The sequence below is a fragment of the Peromyscus leucopus genome, chromosome 5 (genome assembly GCF_004664715.2).
Source record: "Peromyscus leucopus breed LL Stock chromosome 5, UCI_PerLeu_2.1, whole genome shotgun sequence".
NCBI lineage: Eukaryota > Metazoa > Chordata > Mammalia > Rodentia > Cricetidae > Peromyscus > Peromyscus leucopus.
The window spans coordinates 51,296,389-51,310,535 of record NC_051067.1 but is presented as its reverse complement, the minus strand read 5'-3'; the positions used below and the strand labels follow the sequence as shown (position 1 = coordinate 51,310,535).

The 14,147-nt window shown below is 41.4% G+C and overlaps 1 protein-coding gene across 19 annotated transcripts in view; it reads right to left on the bottom strand.

The window, feature by feature from the left end:
- The window catches only part of Zmynd11 (zinc finger MYND-type containing 11), an 89,544-nt gene that overhangs the window by 5,566 nt on the left and 69,831 nt on the right, over window positions 1-14,147 (bottom strand). For 15 of the 19 annotated variants that reach the window (XM_028859562.2, XM_028859604.2, XM_028859578.2 and 12 more), the window contains 7 exons: window positions 9,020-9,097; window positions 8,362-8,454; window positions 6,322-6,409; window positions 5,675-5,730; window positions 4,731-4,808; window positions 3,124-3,242; window positions 24-231 (listed from right to left, as the gene is read on the bottom strand). In XM_028859562.2, coding sequence (XP_028715395.1) covers window positions 24-231; window positions 3,124-3,242; window positions 4,731-4,808; window positions 5,675-5,730; window positions 6,322-6,409; window positions 8,362-8,454; window positions 9,020-9,097 — 720 coding nt within the window. The remainder of the gene's footprint in view (window positions 1-23; window positions 232-3,123; window positions 3,243-4,730; window positions 4,809-5,674; window positions 5,731-6,321; window positions 6,410-8,361; window positions 8,455-9,019; window positions 9,098-14,147) is intronic. The other 4 variants (XM_037205943.1, XM_028859529.2, XM_028859586.2 and 1 more) reach the window with 1 other exon arrangement.

Here is a 14,147-nt window from a genome sequence, read left to right as displayed (position 1 = left end):
CTTCTTACCGAGACATCACTCACCTGTTCATTACTGGTGGAGGAGATACTGGATTCTGCCTCTTCCTCACCTCGGTCCTCATTCTTAGACTTCCAGAACCGGCCTTCACGGAGGAACCGCTGGTGCAGTTCCAACTCATCACAGGCTTTTTTCCAACCCATACTGCGTTTTACATGCAGTCGGTGAACATTGACTGTGATATCTTGAATGTTTTCAGAAGGAATCCAGGCCCTATGGGAAGTATTGGGAGGTGTAGTTAGAGACAGCCATTGTGGTGGGAAAGGTTACGAGCATGGTGTGGACTCTGCCTACTGGAAAGAGTATCTGCAACAACTTGACAGAGGTTCACACTCAGGCTTACCAAACTCTTAGCCAGTAGACAAGAAGTGAGGAGCCAGTTCCCAGGCCACGGTGATTTACTCACTGTCCTCTTTAGTCACCTCAGCTTGCCATGTTCAGAGAGACATTTGTAAGTCTTTTAAAAAATATTATCTATTGTTTTTGATAATGTAAGCTAGTAGGACCCATCCAGCTACATGCTGATCAGCATAATGGAACCATTTCAAAATGCACATAATTTTAATATGTGTGTGTGTGTGTGTGTGTGTGTGTGTGTATGTATGTACACCTACATACAATGAGGGTACCTTTTATTAACTAAATTACATTTCTGCTATGCCCCTATGATTTAGACAAACCAAATTAACACATGGAGCTGGATCTGTATTCTTTAGCAATAATGCAAGCCCTCAGAAGTGCATCTGAGTTACAACATGTGCCAGAGATTTCAAAGAAACAAATAGGAATGTGCGTGTGTGTGTCTGTGTGTGTGTGTGTGCACACGCGCACGTGTGCGCATGTGCCAGTGTGTGAGTGCATGTACGCACACTGACTGGTAACTGGGAGCATGTGATGCATGCTCCTGATACAGTGTCTCTGCCTTTATGACTAAGCTAAAGATAAGAGGTGACAGGAGGTAAAGGTGATCTAGAACATGGAAGTCATGTGCTCCTGTTGCACAAGGGCAGTCAGCAAAAGTGTGAGAGTGTGCTGCTTCAGTGAGGCTCCTGTGACAAGGTGTGTATAGTGAGCTGGTCACCTACCAGGATAGATGCTCCTTCCCTTACATTCTCAACACAATTTAAAACATTTCCATGCATAGGTGTAGTTTAAATTAACACTGGGTACTCTGAGCTAAAAAAAAAAAAAAAAAAAGAAGAAGAAGAAATAAAGACATCCCACAATTTAAGGCTAGTATGATAAAGTAAAGATGTATGAACTGTTTCTGTGACTTATTACAAATTATTCAACGACTTTCTTGCTGGCTGCCTACTGGGGTCATGCCATCTCCAGCAACTTACAGCAAAAAGGTCTAGCTGCGTTAAGGAAGCTGACTGGCCCAAAGCAACTGACCATCTTGCAGATTCTAGATAGATCCACTACCACAGGTCCTATGTACAGGCAACTGGTTTCTCCTGCTGGCTAAGTCAGCTTCACAGTCTAGGTGAAGCGAGTCCAAAATTATTTGCTTAATTTTTTCTGCCTCTCATGTGTAATACAATATACTATCAAAAAACACATTCCTCAAAACTAGCAACTAGTGCCTTCTCATGAGCCATACATAGTCTTTTGATGCTTAATTCATGATTACAATTTCTGTTTATTTTCAATACATCAACTACTTGAATATAATAGAATTTTTACAGTATCTCCTAAGCAATCATTCATGTCATATTCTATCCAGATCAATGATTCTGCATTACATGATGGAATAGCAGGTCTACTCAGAGACCTATCTATCTGGAAGTAAAAAAAAATTCCCCTTCCCCTATATTTGCTTTAGAACTCATCACTTTGTGGACTGCCACAACCAGCGAGGTGCTATGCTTATGTCTGTATCAAGCTTGCATGAGGAGTGAGGCCCCAGCTTTGCCAAAGCTCAGAGAGCCTGGCTAGTGTGTCTGGGTGACAGAGTCGGTGCAGAGACTTGGACACACGCTGACAGACACTGACTTACCCCACAGGATGTGCACAGTGCCCCCTTGTGAGAACCTGAAACTAACTAGATATGGTGCATGAAGCTTGTCATGCTAAAATTTACCTATTCATCAAAAGCTAAAATGTTCACTCTGTATTAAAATTGTACATTGTGTTTTTAGTTTATGTTTCTTAACATAACAGTGTCTGCTAGGTGTGTCTGTATGAATGAGAAAACGGGCATTTAAAGTACTCACAGGTTATCTAAGACAAATTACAAACCAGGAGGGAAAATACAGTCCTTTGTTTTGAAGCTTCTCGTACTGACCTTTGCCCCAGACACTAAGACCTACGGAGATATTCAGAGTTCACGCACGGCTGACTTTCAGCATGATTCCCATTCTTTTCCTATCTGTTACAGGAACCTTTTCTGACTTTATCACTGGACTCATTAATCTGAGTCCAATGGTACTTCTCAAAAGTTGAATTCACCTTTCTAATCCAAACTAATGGTGACAACATTTTATGACGATACTGTTAATATCCTAATTTTAATGTTCAATGTTATCAGGGCCATAACTCACACTGAGAACAGTATTGGAAGCATGCCATCCTACAGGTTGGTATCTTTCTATGAAATATATGAAGTAATTTTATAGTCAGCTTCTTTGTATGTATTCCACATATGGAAGTTTTTAAACCTGGGAGCAGAGACGATGCTCTGCAACTGTGCGCTGTCTCTCTACACTCACTATGCTTGTCCACAGTCTTAGACTGATGCTATAATTAAGTTGATTGTTTTTGCCTGTTAAAGGCTTACAGAGAAGACTCAAATACGTGTGCATCTTTACAGTGTGGAATGGACATGCCTGTGGACACCCCCCACCACACACACACACACACACACACACACACACACACACACACCCTACATGATGGGTTCAATCTCAGCACAGTGTGCTCCGCACCTGAGGACCAAGCATCCCACTGAAATGTCCTGTTTACAATAATATTGGAAAACCTGCATAAATTATTACCAGCTACGGGTGTGTGCTGTATTTGAAACAAGCATGGCCCTCACTATCTCTAAGAGCCGTCAGCACACATATGTACGTAGCTCTTGCTACTGCGTGTGTTTGGGATTACCTCTGGTGGTGGTGGCCAAAGAAGCGTACATCAACTTGATTGTCTTCTTTCTGCATGACTTTGGCTGGCCAAAACCCAAAACCTTTCATTTTAGCCCACACCAGCTCATGATTAGGTATCTGAAAGTGAAATGTTATTTCTTTTAATATTGACTACTTAAATAGAGAAGCATGGGTTAAGTAAGACATAATCCATTTGGATAATATTTCCTTTTAACTCTGAAACACATACAAGTGTTTTGTTTTCCTTTTGCTATCAAGAAAAACAATTCATATGCTTAAGAGAAAGTAGACTTATGGAGTATTTCCCAGATGAGGTAGGAAGTGGGATAAGGTCACCTCGAAAGTCAAGGGCCCTGTGCAGGACAGCAGTAAACAGAGTGCCCTGACTTTGCTCCTGTCCCAGCATCACCTGGGTACTTGTTAGAAAGAGGAGAATTTTGGGTCCCACACAGACTCTCTGATTGTGAGGTCTCCTAAGTCCACCCAATGTCAGTTGCTTGCATGTACTTCCTGTTTTTATTTTTGTTAGCTAATATTATTTCCTCTTGGGTCTCTGAGGGAGTTGAAGATTAGTTAGTTATAGTTGAAGATTAATTAGGATAGAAAGTGAATTAGATACAATAGGATAGATAATGGAATTATTTTCTCTGAATTTGTCAAATACAAATGAACTAGACATTGTTTAGGTATTTATTACTTGTATATATTGTATATAGTTATTGTACTTTTGTATATAGTTTTTCTTATGTTAGTTATAAGCTTTTTCCTTTTTTCTTTTTATTAAAATAGAAAAGGGAAAATATGGTGATAACCTTATTTGTATTAAAATGTTATTTGTATGTTAATAAATAAAGTTGCCCAGGGGTCAGAGCTATTAGCAAGCCATAGGAAAGCAGGGCAGTGGTGGCGTACGCTTGTAATCCCAGCACTTGGTAGGCAGAGCTAGGTAAGTTTCTGTGTGTTCAGGGATACAGCCAGCATTGGAGACACATGTCTTTAATCTCAATACCAACCATAGAAGACCTGGAGGTCTAGACAGGCCATGACGAGGTGGTTATGTGGTTGGGTTTACAACCAATGAGAAGGCAGAACAGAAACTCTATATAAAGACTTTAACACAGGAAGTAGCTCTGGTTCGGAGAGGTAGGACCACTGCTGGAGGAAGAGTAAGGTTTTAGCTCTTAGCTCTGACCTCTTGGCTTTCTTCTTTGCATTGGTTCTGTGTTTCTTATTTAATAAGATGGTTGATTACATCTACATTGTGTCACTGGGGATACTGCCCTCAAATACCCAGAGGCCTTTTTTCATTTCAGAGGAAATGATGGAACTACAGATAGAAGCAAAGCCCCAGGTCTCTTGTTGAAAATGATAGGAAAAGCAAAGACTCAGTCTCCTATCAAAGGACCCAGTGCATGGTCTTACTAAGTACTCTGTTTGAGATTCAGAAAAGCAATTAGTGTTACTTTCTCATGTTTCATTTGTGCATATTCATTAAGACCATATGTACTATGATGCAATTCACAGGTATTATCATCCCCAAGGAAATAGGAAGTAAATGTGATCCAAACAGTACTCTACAAATGAAAATGACAAAATTCCACATACGCAAGGATAGCAGAACCAGTTGTCGGGCCGTGCGTTTGATAGATAGAAGCAGTTCTTGCACAGCTGCAGCTCATCCAGCTGAAAAGCAAAGCAACGGTCTGAGCCACACAGCCAACCAATGCGGCTGCGTGGGACTGACAGGAGCTCTCCGTCAGGTCCTGACTTAATCTAGTACACTTCGAATCTTCTAGGATGACGGAAGGTCCTGCTATGGCCGGACTCTGCCATCACACTGAGCAGCATGTGGAGGACACGCCCGCCCGGGTGACAGTACCCTTCCCTGGCTCTGCCCACTGCCAGCCTTCACTTGCACACTATTCTCTTCACCACTGTAAAGGTCACTTGTTTTTTTTTTTTTTTTTCATATGTCAACATCTCTTCAGAAGACAGCCCTCAATACACCAGAGTCTATACTTACATCACCATTTCATTCCTTCTAACACACTGCCTGGCACACTGTAGACATTCAACAAAACATTCGTTTAATAACTAAAAGGAAGAGCCAAGTTTGAAATGAACTGAAGAAATCACACTTCTTCTATGAGAATTTTTACCAAAACCATATTTTCAGGGGCTTTACTTATTGTCTGCCTATGCACTTGGTTCTCTCCTTAACTGGTTTGCCCACTGGTCTATTGGGAGCATGTGTGAACCCCATTCCAAGATGTGGCTCTGGCTGCAGAGTGCAGTTTGTTCACATCCCATCATCTCACCAACACTCCTGAGAGCAACTAGCAGTGCTTGAACGTTACCAAATCTGCCATAACATTCTTTGTCAGCTTTTTCAGAAATATTTTGTTTACTTACTTTCCATGTATGCCAAACATGAAAATCAAATTACTTTCAAAGGAAATGCCGTAATTAAAATGTAGCAAGGAAGGCCAGGAGCCTTAAATAAATTTGGACTCTAGCAGGTTTAATGATTAGGTGTGAATGGGAAGTACCTCGTGACACGTGTCTTTATATAGCATCCTCGCAATGTCTGCTTGTTCACTGTCTGCTGCAATTGAAGAGAAACACAACCTATCATCAATACTCAGAAACTGCCACCAGCAAGTCCATGACCCTGCTGTCATTTCAGTTTACCAAATGGAGCCACATTCATCAAAACACATTTTTTAGAGAATGTTCAGGTGACAAGATAAACTCTACAGGCAACTTTCATTTTTACCCTTAACACAACCACTAATTCTCTAGGTAGAGAATGACTTCTTGACTTTAAGAATGAGATCTTAGTGGGAAAGTATCAGACTTAATGAAATGCCTGGATGGACAACCCTGTTAGCTAAGATAACGCATGTGAATGTAAAGAGTACATTTCACTGAGGATCTAGTTCAGTGGTAGTGTTTAATCAGCATGCACAAGGCCCTGGGCTAGCTCCTCATCCTCAGCACCATTTAAAAAAAAAAGTGAAAGAATGTTTCCCCCACACCACTGGTCATCACCTCTGTAAACCACACCAGCAAGCAGACATCAGTTTAAATTCTAACATAATTAGTCATGTATGGATAACAAGGAACTGGGACAGATATTCTCAACATGGAATTTAACATTTTCAAAACTCTACACAAAAGACAAAAAGAACTGAACCTCCATAGAAAATCACTGTGTTGTGAAGAAGCAGCTGTGCGTCAGCTTTAAATTCCTCGTAACTCCGGTATTTCCCCTCATTCACTTTCTGTGGGGGTAAAAGACAGAAGGACAAATGTGTTGTGAGTGACAGGACTTAGGGGGACACAACAGAATCTGTCCAGATGGCATCAGGACTCTTCCTGCTGCCCCCACCAGAAATGACAGGGCCACAAGTAGCACTGTGCCCATTGTGTTAACTCCCACAGTGGACTTCACAGCTGTCACACCTCATCTGCAGCAGTGGTGGACTGCACAGCTGCCATACCTCATCTGCAGTGGTGGTAGCCAGCTGCTGCTGAGCTTCGTCAGAAAAAGCAGGACCACACATGCCTGCCCTCTTTCTAACAGCTGGATGAAGACAGGAAAAGGAGCCCTTAGCCTCCACAGTAGTCACCAAACCTCTAAGACAGTGACTCTCAATCTTCCTAATGCTGTGACCCTTTAATACAGTTCCTCATGTTGTGGTGACTGACCCCTAACCATAAAATTATTCCATTGCTACTTCTTAACTGTAATGAATCATAATGTAAATATCTGATAGGCAACCCACAGGTTGAGAACCACTGCTCTAAGGCACAGACACTAGCTTGCAGTAAAGTTTGGAGTTCCTCTGTAGACCAAGGCAATGCACAGCTTTCTCTTCATGGATGAGACACAGAAAAGGACTCCTTCAATGCACTCTCTGTAGCTCTACTGTTGGTAACCAAAGAGGATTACAGAATAATTTGGAGGGCTTTTCCCTCCTTGTAGAAAGGAGCCCAAACTTTTTCAAGTAGTGTGTGTATATAGCTAAGCTACTTGGAAACAGCAAGAGAGCATTTCTGAATTCCAGTGATCTTGGCCTAAAAATGGCTTGGAAGGCCAAGGCCAAGGCCTCTAAAGAATGCTCACACCCCATGCCCCTCCCGTGTGCCTCACCTCTTTGCTCCTGCAGCTTCTTTCCTGTATAACTCTAGTTCAACTGCCCTTCCTTCAGTGAAGATTCCCATTTCTCACATCAACACATCACACGTGAAGTTACAGGCCATGTGGCACATCCCAGCTTTGATGCCTGCCTTCCCTCCTTACATTCCTGCCTCTGAAAAGCTTAGGTACATCAGCCTGTACAGGGCCTTGTCCAGTCTAAGTACCTCCTTACAGCACCCCTAAAGTGTTTCCTGTTGAGTTATGCTCTGAACCATGATTCATATTTTGGATTTTAAACTGATAAGATCATAAAAATCTTGTCTTTCTATTAATTTTCCTTTCAGGACTTCTCATTTTGTGCAAGGCCAAAGTATTAACCCAGCTAGCATCAGCCCATTTCACAGGGAGCCTTACAGGATCCAGAAGCCCTCGGGGAGGGATGATGGCAGTCGGGTCTAGAGGGTTTTGGCGGGAAGGAACTATAGGAGCCCAAGCACAGGGTGTGTGGTGGTGGTGCGGCTGTGTCTTCACATCCTCATACCTTATATTGTAGCACAAAGACAAGACCAAAGCCCAAGATATATGGGCAGCGCAAGTTGGACTTGATGGGTTTTTTTAAAAAGGAGGGTATAAAGTTGGGTGGGTGGAAAGAGGGGTTAGATGTGGGAGGAGTGGGGGAGACAGTGAACATAGTCAAAACTCACTATTTGCCATTCTCAAATATATAAGAATAACTTCTTTTAGATTTAACTCTAGTTTCGTTCCTTTTATGGTTTCCCAAGATACTAAATCGATTCTACATCCTAAGTTTGTCCTAAAACTCCCAAGCACACTGCTAAAATAGAAAGGCATGTTCAGAAATCATACTGTATATACAAAATGTCAAGCTGCCCAGGCTGGAATATCTTCCTGTAATCAACAAATATCAAGAAGCTAGCTGTCAGTGGTGGAAAGCCGGGTCTTTTAAAATTTGCATTAGAAAGCATGAATACACAAAATCATGACACCACAGCCACCTCCGCTGTGCCACGACTTCCTCTCTAACCTGACAGTTAAAGACAAACAGACAGGAAATAAGAGGAGCCAAGTTACCTCTTGTATGGTAGGGACGTCAACAGCTGAATGGACCAGCCTCCGGTACATGGGATGTTTACTGTCCTTTCCTTTTTTATTAAGGTCTATAGCCTAAAAGGGTGTTAAATACATAAAAGGACATGTAAAGCATCAATTCCTAAAACTCAACATATCTTATAATCTCACAAGATGTCTTTTATAATGAATGGAAAATGTGTACAGTTAATGTAATGTGGCATTCTTCAAGGTTTGACAGAACAGCTGTTTGAGAAATTCCATTTCACTTTTAGTAACAATAACCAAAGCAAATGTTTATTTGATAAATTAATTTTTAAACTGTGTTTTAACTGAATGTCATCAACAAAATGCTTATGTCTAACAAAACAAAACACAGAGTCCAGTCCAGTACAAAAACATTAGTTGTAGAAAATGAATAAAACAGCAACCAAATTTGGTAGTACAGGCCTATAATCCCAGCACTCAGGAGACTGAGGCAATAGGGTTACAAATTCAAGTCCATTTCTGGGCTACATATTGAGACCTTGTCTTGGAAACCAAGTTAGACCAAAGCCAAATATGCCTGCAGAAGTTGCTATGGTTCCCAGTGTGAGAACCACAATGCGAAGAGCCAGAGCAAAGCAAGCCTGGCAAGATGCCAGGAATCAGCAGCACTCACCCGCTCCTTCATGCGGGAGACAATGAACCTCAGGTAGGTGCCCATCTCCTGCTTGTTTGAATGCTTCTTCTTAATGCTCTGGGGAAGAAAGAAGAGGCCAAACAAGTCCATCATTTATGTGTCCATGGGTAAAAGGCAGGAAACTAAAAAGGACTAAATACTTTGTTAGATTAATTCCAACATCTGATAAAGTCTGTGGTATTTGCATAACATGAGTAAAATTTCTCTCAATAAGGAGGGAATTAAAAAATATGTTGTCCTTGACATAATGCTTAAGAAATGAAAATTTTATCTTTTCTTGGTATTTTAAAACCTCAAAGCATTTTCTGATAAAGAGAAATAATATATGTAACAGAGAATCTCTAAGTTTACTAAAGATCAGTGGTTAAAGTCTTTTAGGGAACACTGTAAATTGATAATACCAAACAATTTCAATATGTCATATTTTTTAAAACATTAAAAAATAATCTGTTGATGAACTGTGCATAGTGAGTACACTAACATATCTGTTTCTCATGCTATAGACATGTTTATCTCATATGCCAGATTAATGGAAATAGAAATGACTGTTAATTAGAATTGATTTATCTCTCGAGAAAACTGGATTTCACATTTCATGTCCTTTCTAGACAGCTAAGATACTAGGACAAATGTCCCTTTGTCAGAACAAAGGCACATGCTAGGCCAAAGGCGGCACTGTTACATCATACTGCAGAGAGATGAATGGGTCTAGCTCTATTTTAATGGATGTCACAACTTTTCAGCCACTAGATTATGATTTTTCCACAGTTAATATCATTTCTACTGGAAAGCTTTACACACAGGAAGTTATTTACACACAGAAAGTCATTTTAATATGCTAAGCCTGGAGAGAAAAATATTTTCAGATTCGTTACATATGCATATTAAAATATCTAATAAAAAGTTGACAATTTACTATCTAGAAATAATCTCAGATAATTCTTTCATTTCTTGACCTAGGGCCTCATTATATAGATAAGATTGGCCTGGAATTTGCTATGTAGCTAGCCTGGCATTGGTACTCATCTGGCTGAGTGCTGGTATTATAGGCATGTGTCATACTTTGCTCAGACATTTACCACTTAAGACCTAGCTTTCCTTCTATTTATGTTTCTCACCTGGACTCTTTGGCAAAGAGAAGGCACACTCAATGTTTCCCCTCTCAGCCCGATGGACTATGCCATCATCTAACACAAACAGATGGTAAGTGGTTAGATACAGGGGTGAAGAGGGGAGACAAGTGCCTCTTTTCCCAGCATGCAGGAAAACAAGTCTACATCCTTTAAAAAGAAGGGAGCATGGAAACATGTGCTCCTAGCCAGGTGCCCTGTCTGGTCTGCTCTACACACCATGGACACACTATTAGCACTGCTGAACTCAAATGAGAAATGTCCATACAGTCATCTACAATAGCAGCAGATACCTGACAGAAGTCTTGAAATGCTGTTGGCCAGATTACAGTCTATAGGCAGGTAACTCGTTTCAAGGAAATACACATTCAACCCTTCATACAGTACTAAAATACACTCACTGAATACTGAACCTAGCCTTGCACAAACCAAACTTCTGTCCTCTTTGCACCCTCCTTTGAGTTACTCAAGCCCGACTGGGCTGTCTGTGGTCACCTGACTGGCAACAGTGGCCTCGGCTCTTTGAACTCCAAGCACCTATGTTCTAAACATAAACCAATGGTATGGTTCACTCTATTGGCTTGAACCTAAGCTCTTTTGATGCCAGGGCTGCACAAAATAAAGCAATACAATTTTTTCCTATGTGCAAAACTCAGATGGAACTGGAATATCACTACAGCTAAAACATCTCCACTAGATTCTTCTGTCTCTAAAACACTTTGTAACAACATGGAAATCATACTGAGGCTCAGGGAACTCCTTCTCCCACTTGCTCCCATCATCACCTAGCTTCAACAGAATCTGAGTTAAGTTCTTTCTGGCTTTATCTGTGTGGTCAAGGCTACTGATCTGCGCAGGCACACACAGAAACATTCCTGGGAAAAGAACGGGAGTGTGGCGCTTTCTTGGAATGAATACACAGTAGGACAGAGGGTGACAACTAGTTTTTACACTGTGAAAGTTTGTTTGCAGCCAGGTGGCTGGAGGATTTAAGTGCAATTACAAGTGCAGATCTAATAAGCCCAGGGAAGTAACTATTCCAGAAGAGTGTGACAGGAAATAGCTGAATGGCTTCCCCTCCTTAACTATGCCCAGTGGAAACTGGCCAAATGCTTTAAATACAACCTTCATATATTATTCCAAGAAACTCTAAGAAGAACTTGCCTGAGTTGTTCTTTGGTTTAGACATTCTACTTTAGTTTATCACATGAAAACCAGCTAGAAGCCTTGAGAAATGATGCCAGTGTCCATTTCTATGAAGTCCTAGAACAAGTAAACTCTCCAGTGACAGATGATGGGAAGGGACAAGAGCCAGCTGTGATGAAACATGCCCCATGTGGTCCTCAGATGCCACACAGGGACCTGTGTGTGACCTTCTAACATAAATCTTTCCTTCAGTGACAACTGCCAATGTCTATAAGCCACTCACAGGATTCTGATGGAGCTGGATGAAGGACAAGACTTAAGTGGTCACAGTCTATATGCTGTCCTGTGTGACCTACTGCCTAGGGTCATTAAAAAACAAAACAAAAACCAAAAACAGTAGGCACATACTGCGGCAGCAATTGAAATTTCACTTTTTGCTGCCCTACTGAGTAAGTGTGAAGTAGTGAGTCTTCAAAAGCTCCTTTGGAAGGTTACTTCACAGGCCACCTGAGTCTTTTTTTTCAATCCTCACCCAGCTTAGGTCTGCTGCTCATAAAAGGAAGTGCCTCCTCTCACTCTGTACACCAAATCACTGCGGAGGTTGGTTATATTTTAAGCATTTGTGGCTTCATTTTAGCTACTGTGTCCTCAGCCATATGGGACTGACCCAAAGCCATATGGGATTTCACAGGCAAACCAGATCAGTTTGTGGAGTGTGTAGTTTTCACTGGAAACTCCAGCCCTCTTTTCTGTTGACGAACAGGGAACTCTGTTCCAGATCCTGAAGCTGCTGTCCAGCCTTCTGCTGCACATACCCACTCCTGCTGGTCACTGTTTGCTGCTAGCGACCACAGAGCTGTGTCTGGACCCAGAGAGTGATGGAATCTCTCTCCCACAAAAGAGGGGCTTCTCAACAGAAGCAGAACCTCTCTCAGGGATGTATGAGAACAAAATGTGGGCTGCAAGAAATTTTTATACCTGAGGGGCTTGTAGGTTTTCTCCCATTACCAGGTATAGTACAGATTTACTATTTCATGAAAGAAATGCACAGAAGCTGTGTGTGGTGGCACATGCCTTTAATTCCAGGACTGGGGAGACAGAGGCAGAAGATCTTTGTGAGTTTAAGGAGAGCCTGGTCTACATAGGAAGTTTCAGAAGGGCAGCCAGGACTGTATAGAAAAACCTTGTCTCAAAAAACAAAAGAAAAGAAAAATCCACAGAGCAAGACTTCTGGGGTAGCTTTAGGAAACAGACAGAGCTGCCCACTAAGGCACAGACACAGTGTGGAGTGTGTGACCATTAGGCCATGCACAAATCTGAGTAGTCTGAGAAAAGCTACTCCAACCCGTGGAGGAACAGCTTTCAAAGTAAGCATGACTGTCAGAATCACTAAACAGACAGCTCCTGACCAGGTCCAAGTACTGCTGAGCCCAACACACAACAAACACAAAAACACACACCCAAGTCAGAGTGCCACCTATCCCAACACACTACACACACACACACACACACACACACACACACACCTCAACTCCTTCATGGCTTTGAAGATTATGCTTGTTATCACTGGCAGGCCTTAGCCTTCTTCAATTAAAATGAATTAAGAATCCATGGGCATGGCCTTCCCTGGTCAAGAGCCCAGTCCTGCCTATTTTATCAAACACAGCACTAACACAAAGAGCGATTAAAGGATAACTTAAGAGTTAGTTCTCTCCCTCCACCACGTTAGGTTCTAGAGATGGAACACAGCTCCCTAAGCTTGACAACTGAGCTCTCTTGCCAGCCTTCCCTTTCTGCTTTGTGCCAAGGCACACCCAACCACTTGTTCTGTTCTTAAGAAGGAAAGCATGCAGACAGTGAGACCTCTGCCTGTGTATTCCACATCCCTCCCACCCTATACCATGTATTTTACACTGTGGACAGGAGGAAATGATATACTTTCTGTTCCTCAACACTACAAAAACTAAAAAGTTTTGCTTCAGATCATACCCATCTGTACAGGAGTCAGCCTAAGTGCTCCCTTCTCAGATCTTGAGCATTATAATAAGCTTCATGGGGCTCAGTGGTTTTATTTATTACGAGTTTTTATCCTGGTAAGGACCTGGGTTTGATTCCAAGGACCCACATGATGGCTCACAACCATCTGTAACTCCAGTTTTAGGATATCCAATGCTTTCTTCCAATCTCTGTGGGTTCCTAGTATGCATGTGGTGGGTGTACAGACATACATGCAGGCAAAACACCCATATGTACTAAATAAAAATAAATCTAAAAAGTTCAGTTAAGTGCTAACCAGCCTCTGAAAGAGAAGTCACAAGAATCTAATACACTACTGTCCAAAACATGTCACACAGGCATCAGTCATTTCCAAGCCTGTTTACTGTAAAACTGTTACATTCACCACAGAAATGCAATATAGTAATCATGCTACTTCTTTTTTTACAGGGGTGGGCTTAGGTAGCTTCTACAGTGATTAGATAACTATATGCAGGATTTTACAGTTTCCGTCTTGGATTTAATTTGAACAGCTTCTTCATTTTTCAGAATTCTCGTTGCTTTTTTGTATGGCTAAGCCCATACCAAGCAACAAAGTCACCTGATGACAGTACATGGTTCAGGCAGCATCATGTTAAAAGTAAATTTCTGCTTCTGTTTTAATTAAATTTATAGGATGCTGGTGTCTTTAAAAAACAAAAATGTGACCAATGTTCATTATTTTCAGTATGATGATTACTTACCATTAAAAAAATAACGTAAAAGTCAAACTGACAAGGCTTTTGAATCCCCAGTTGTGGTTTTATCCAACAATGTAATAAGCCAAATCGAGCCAA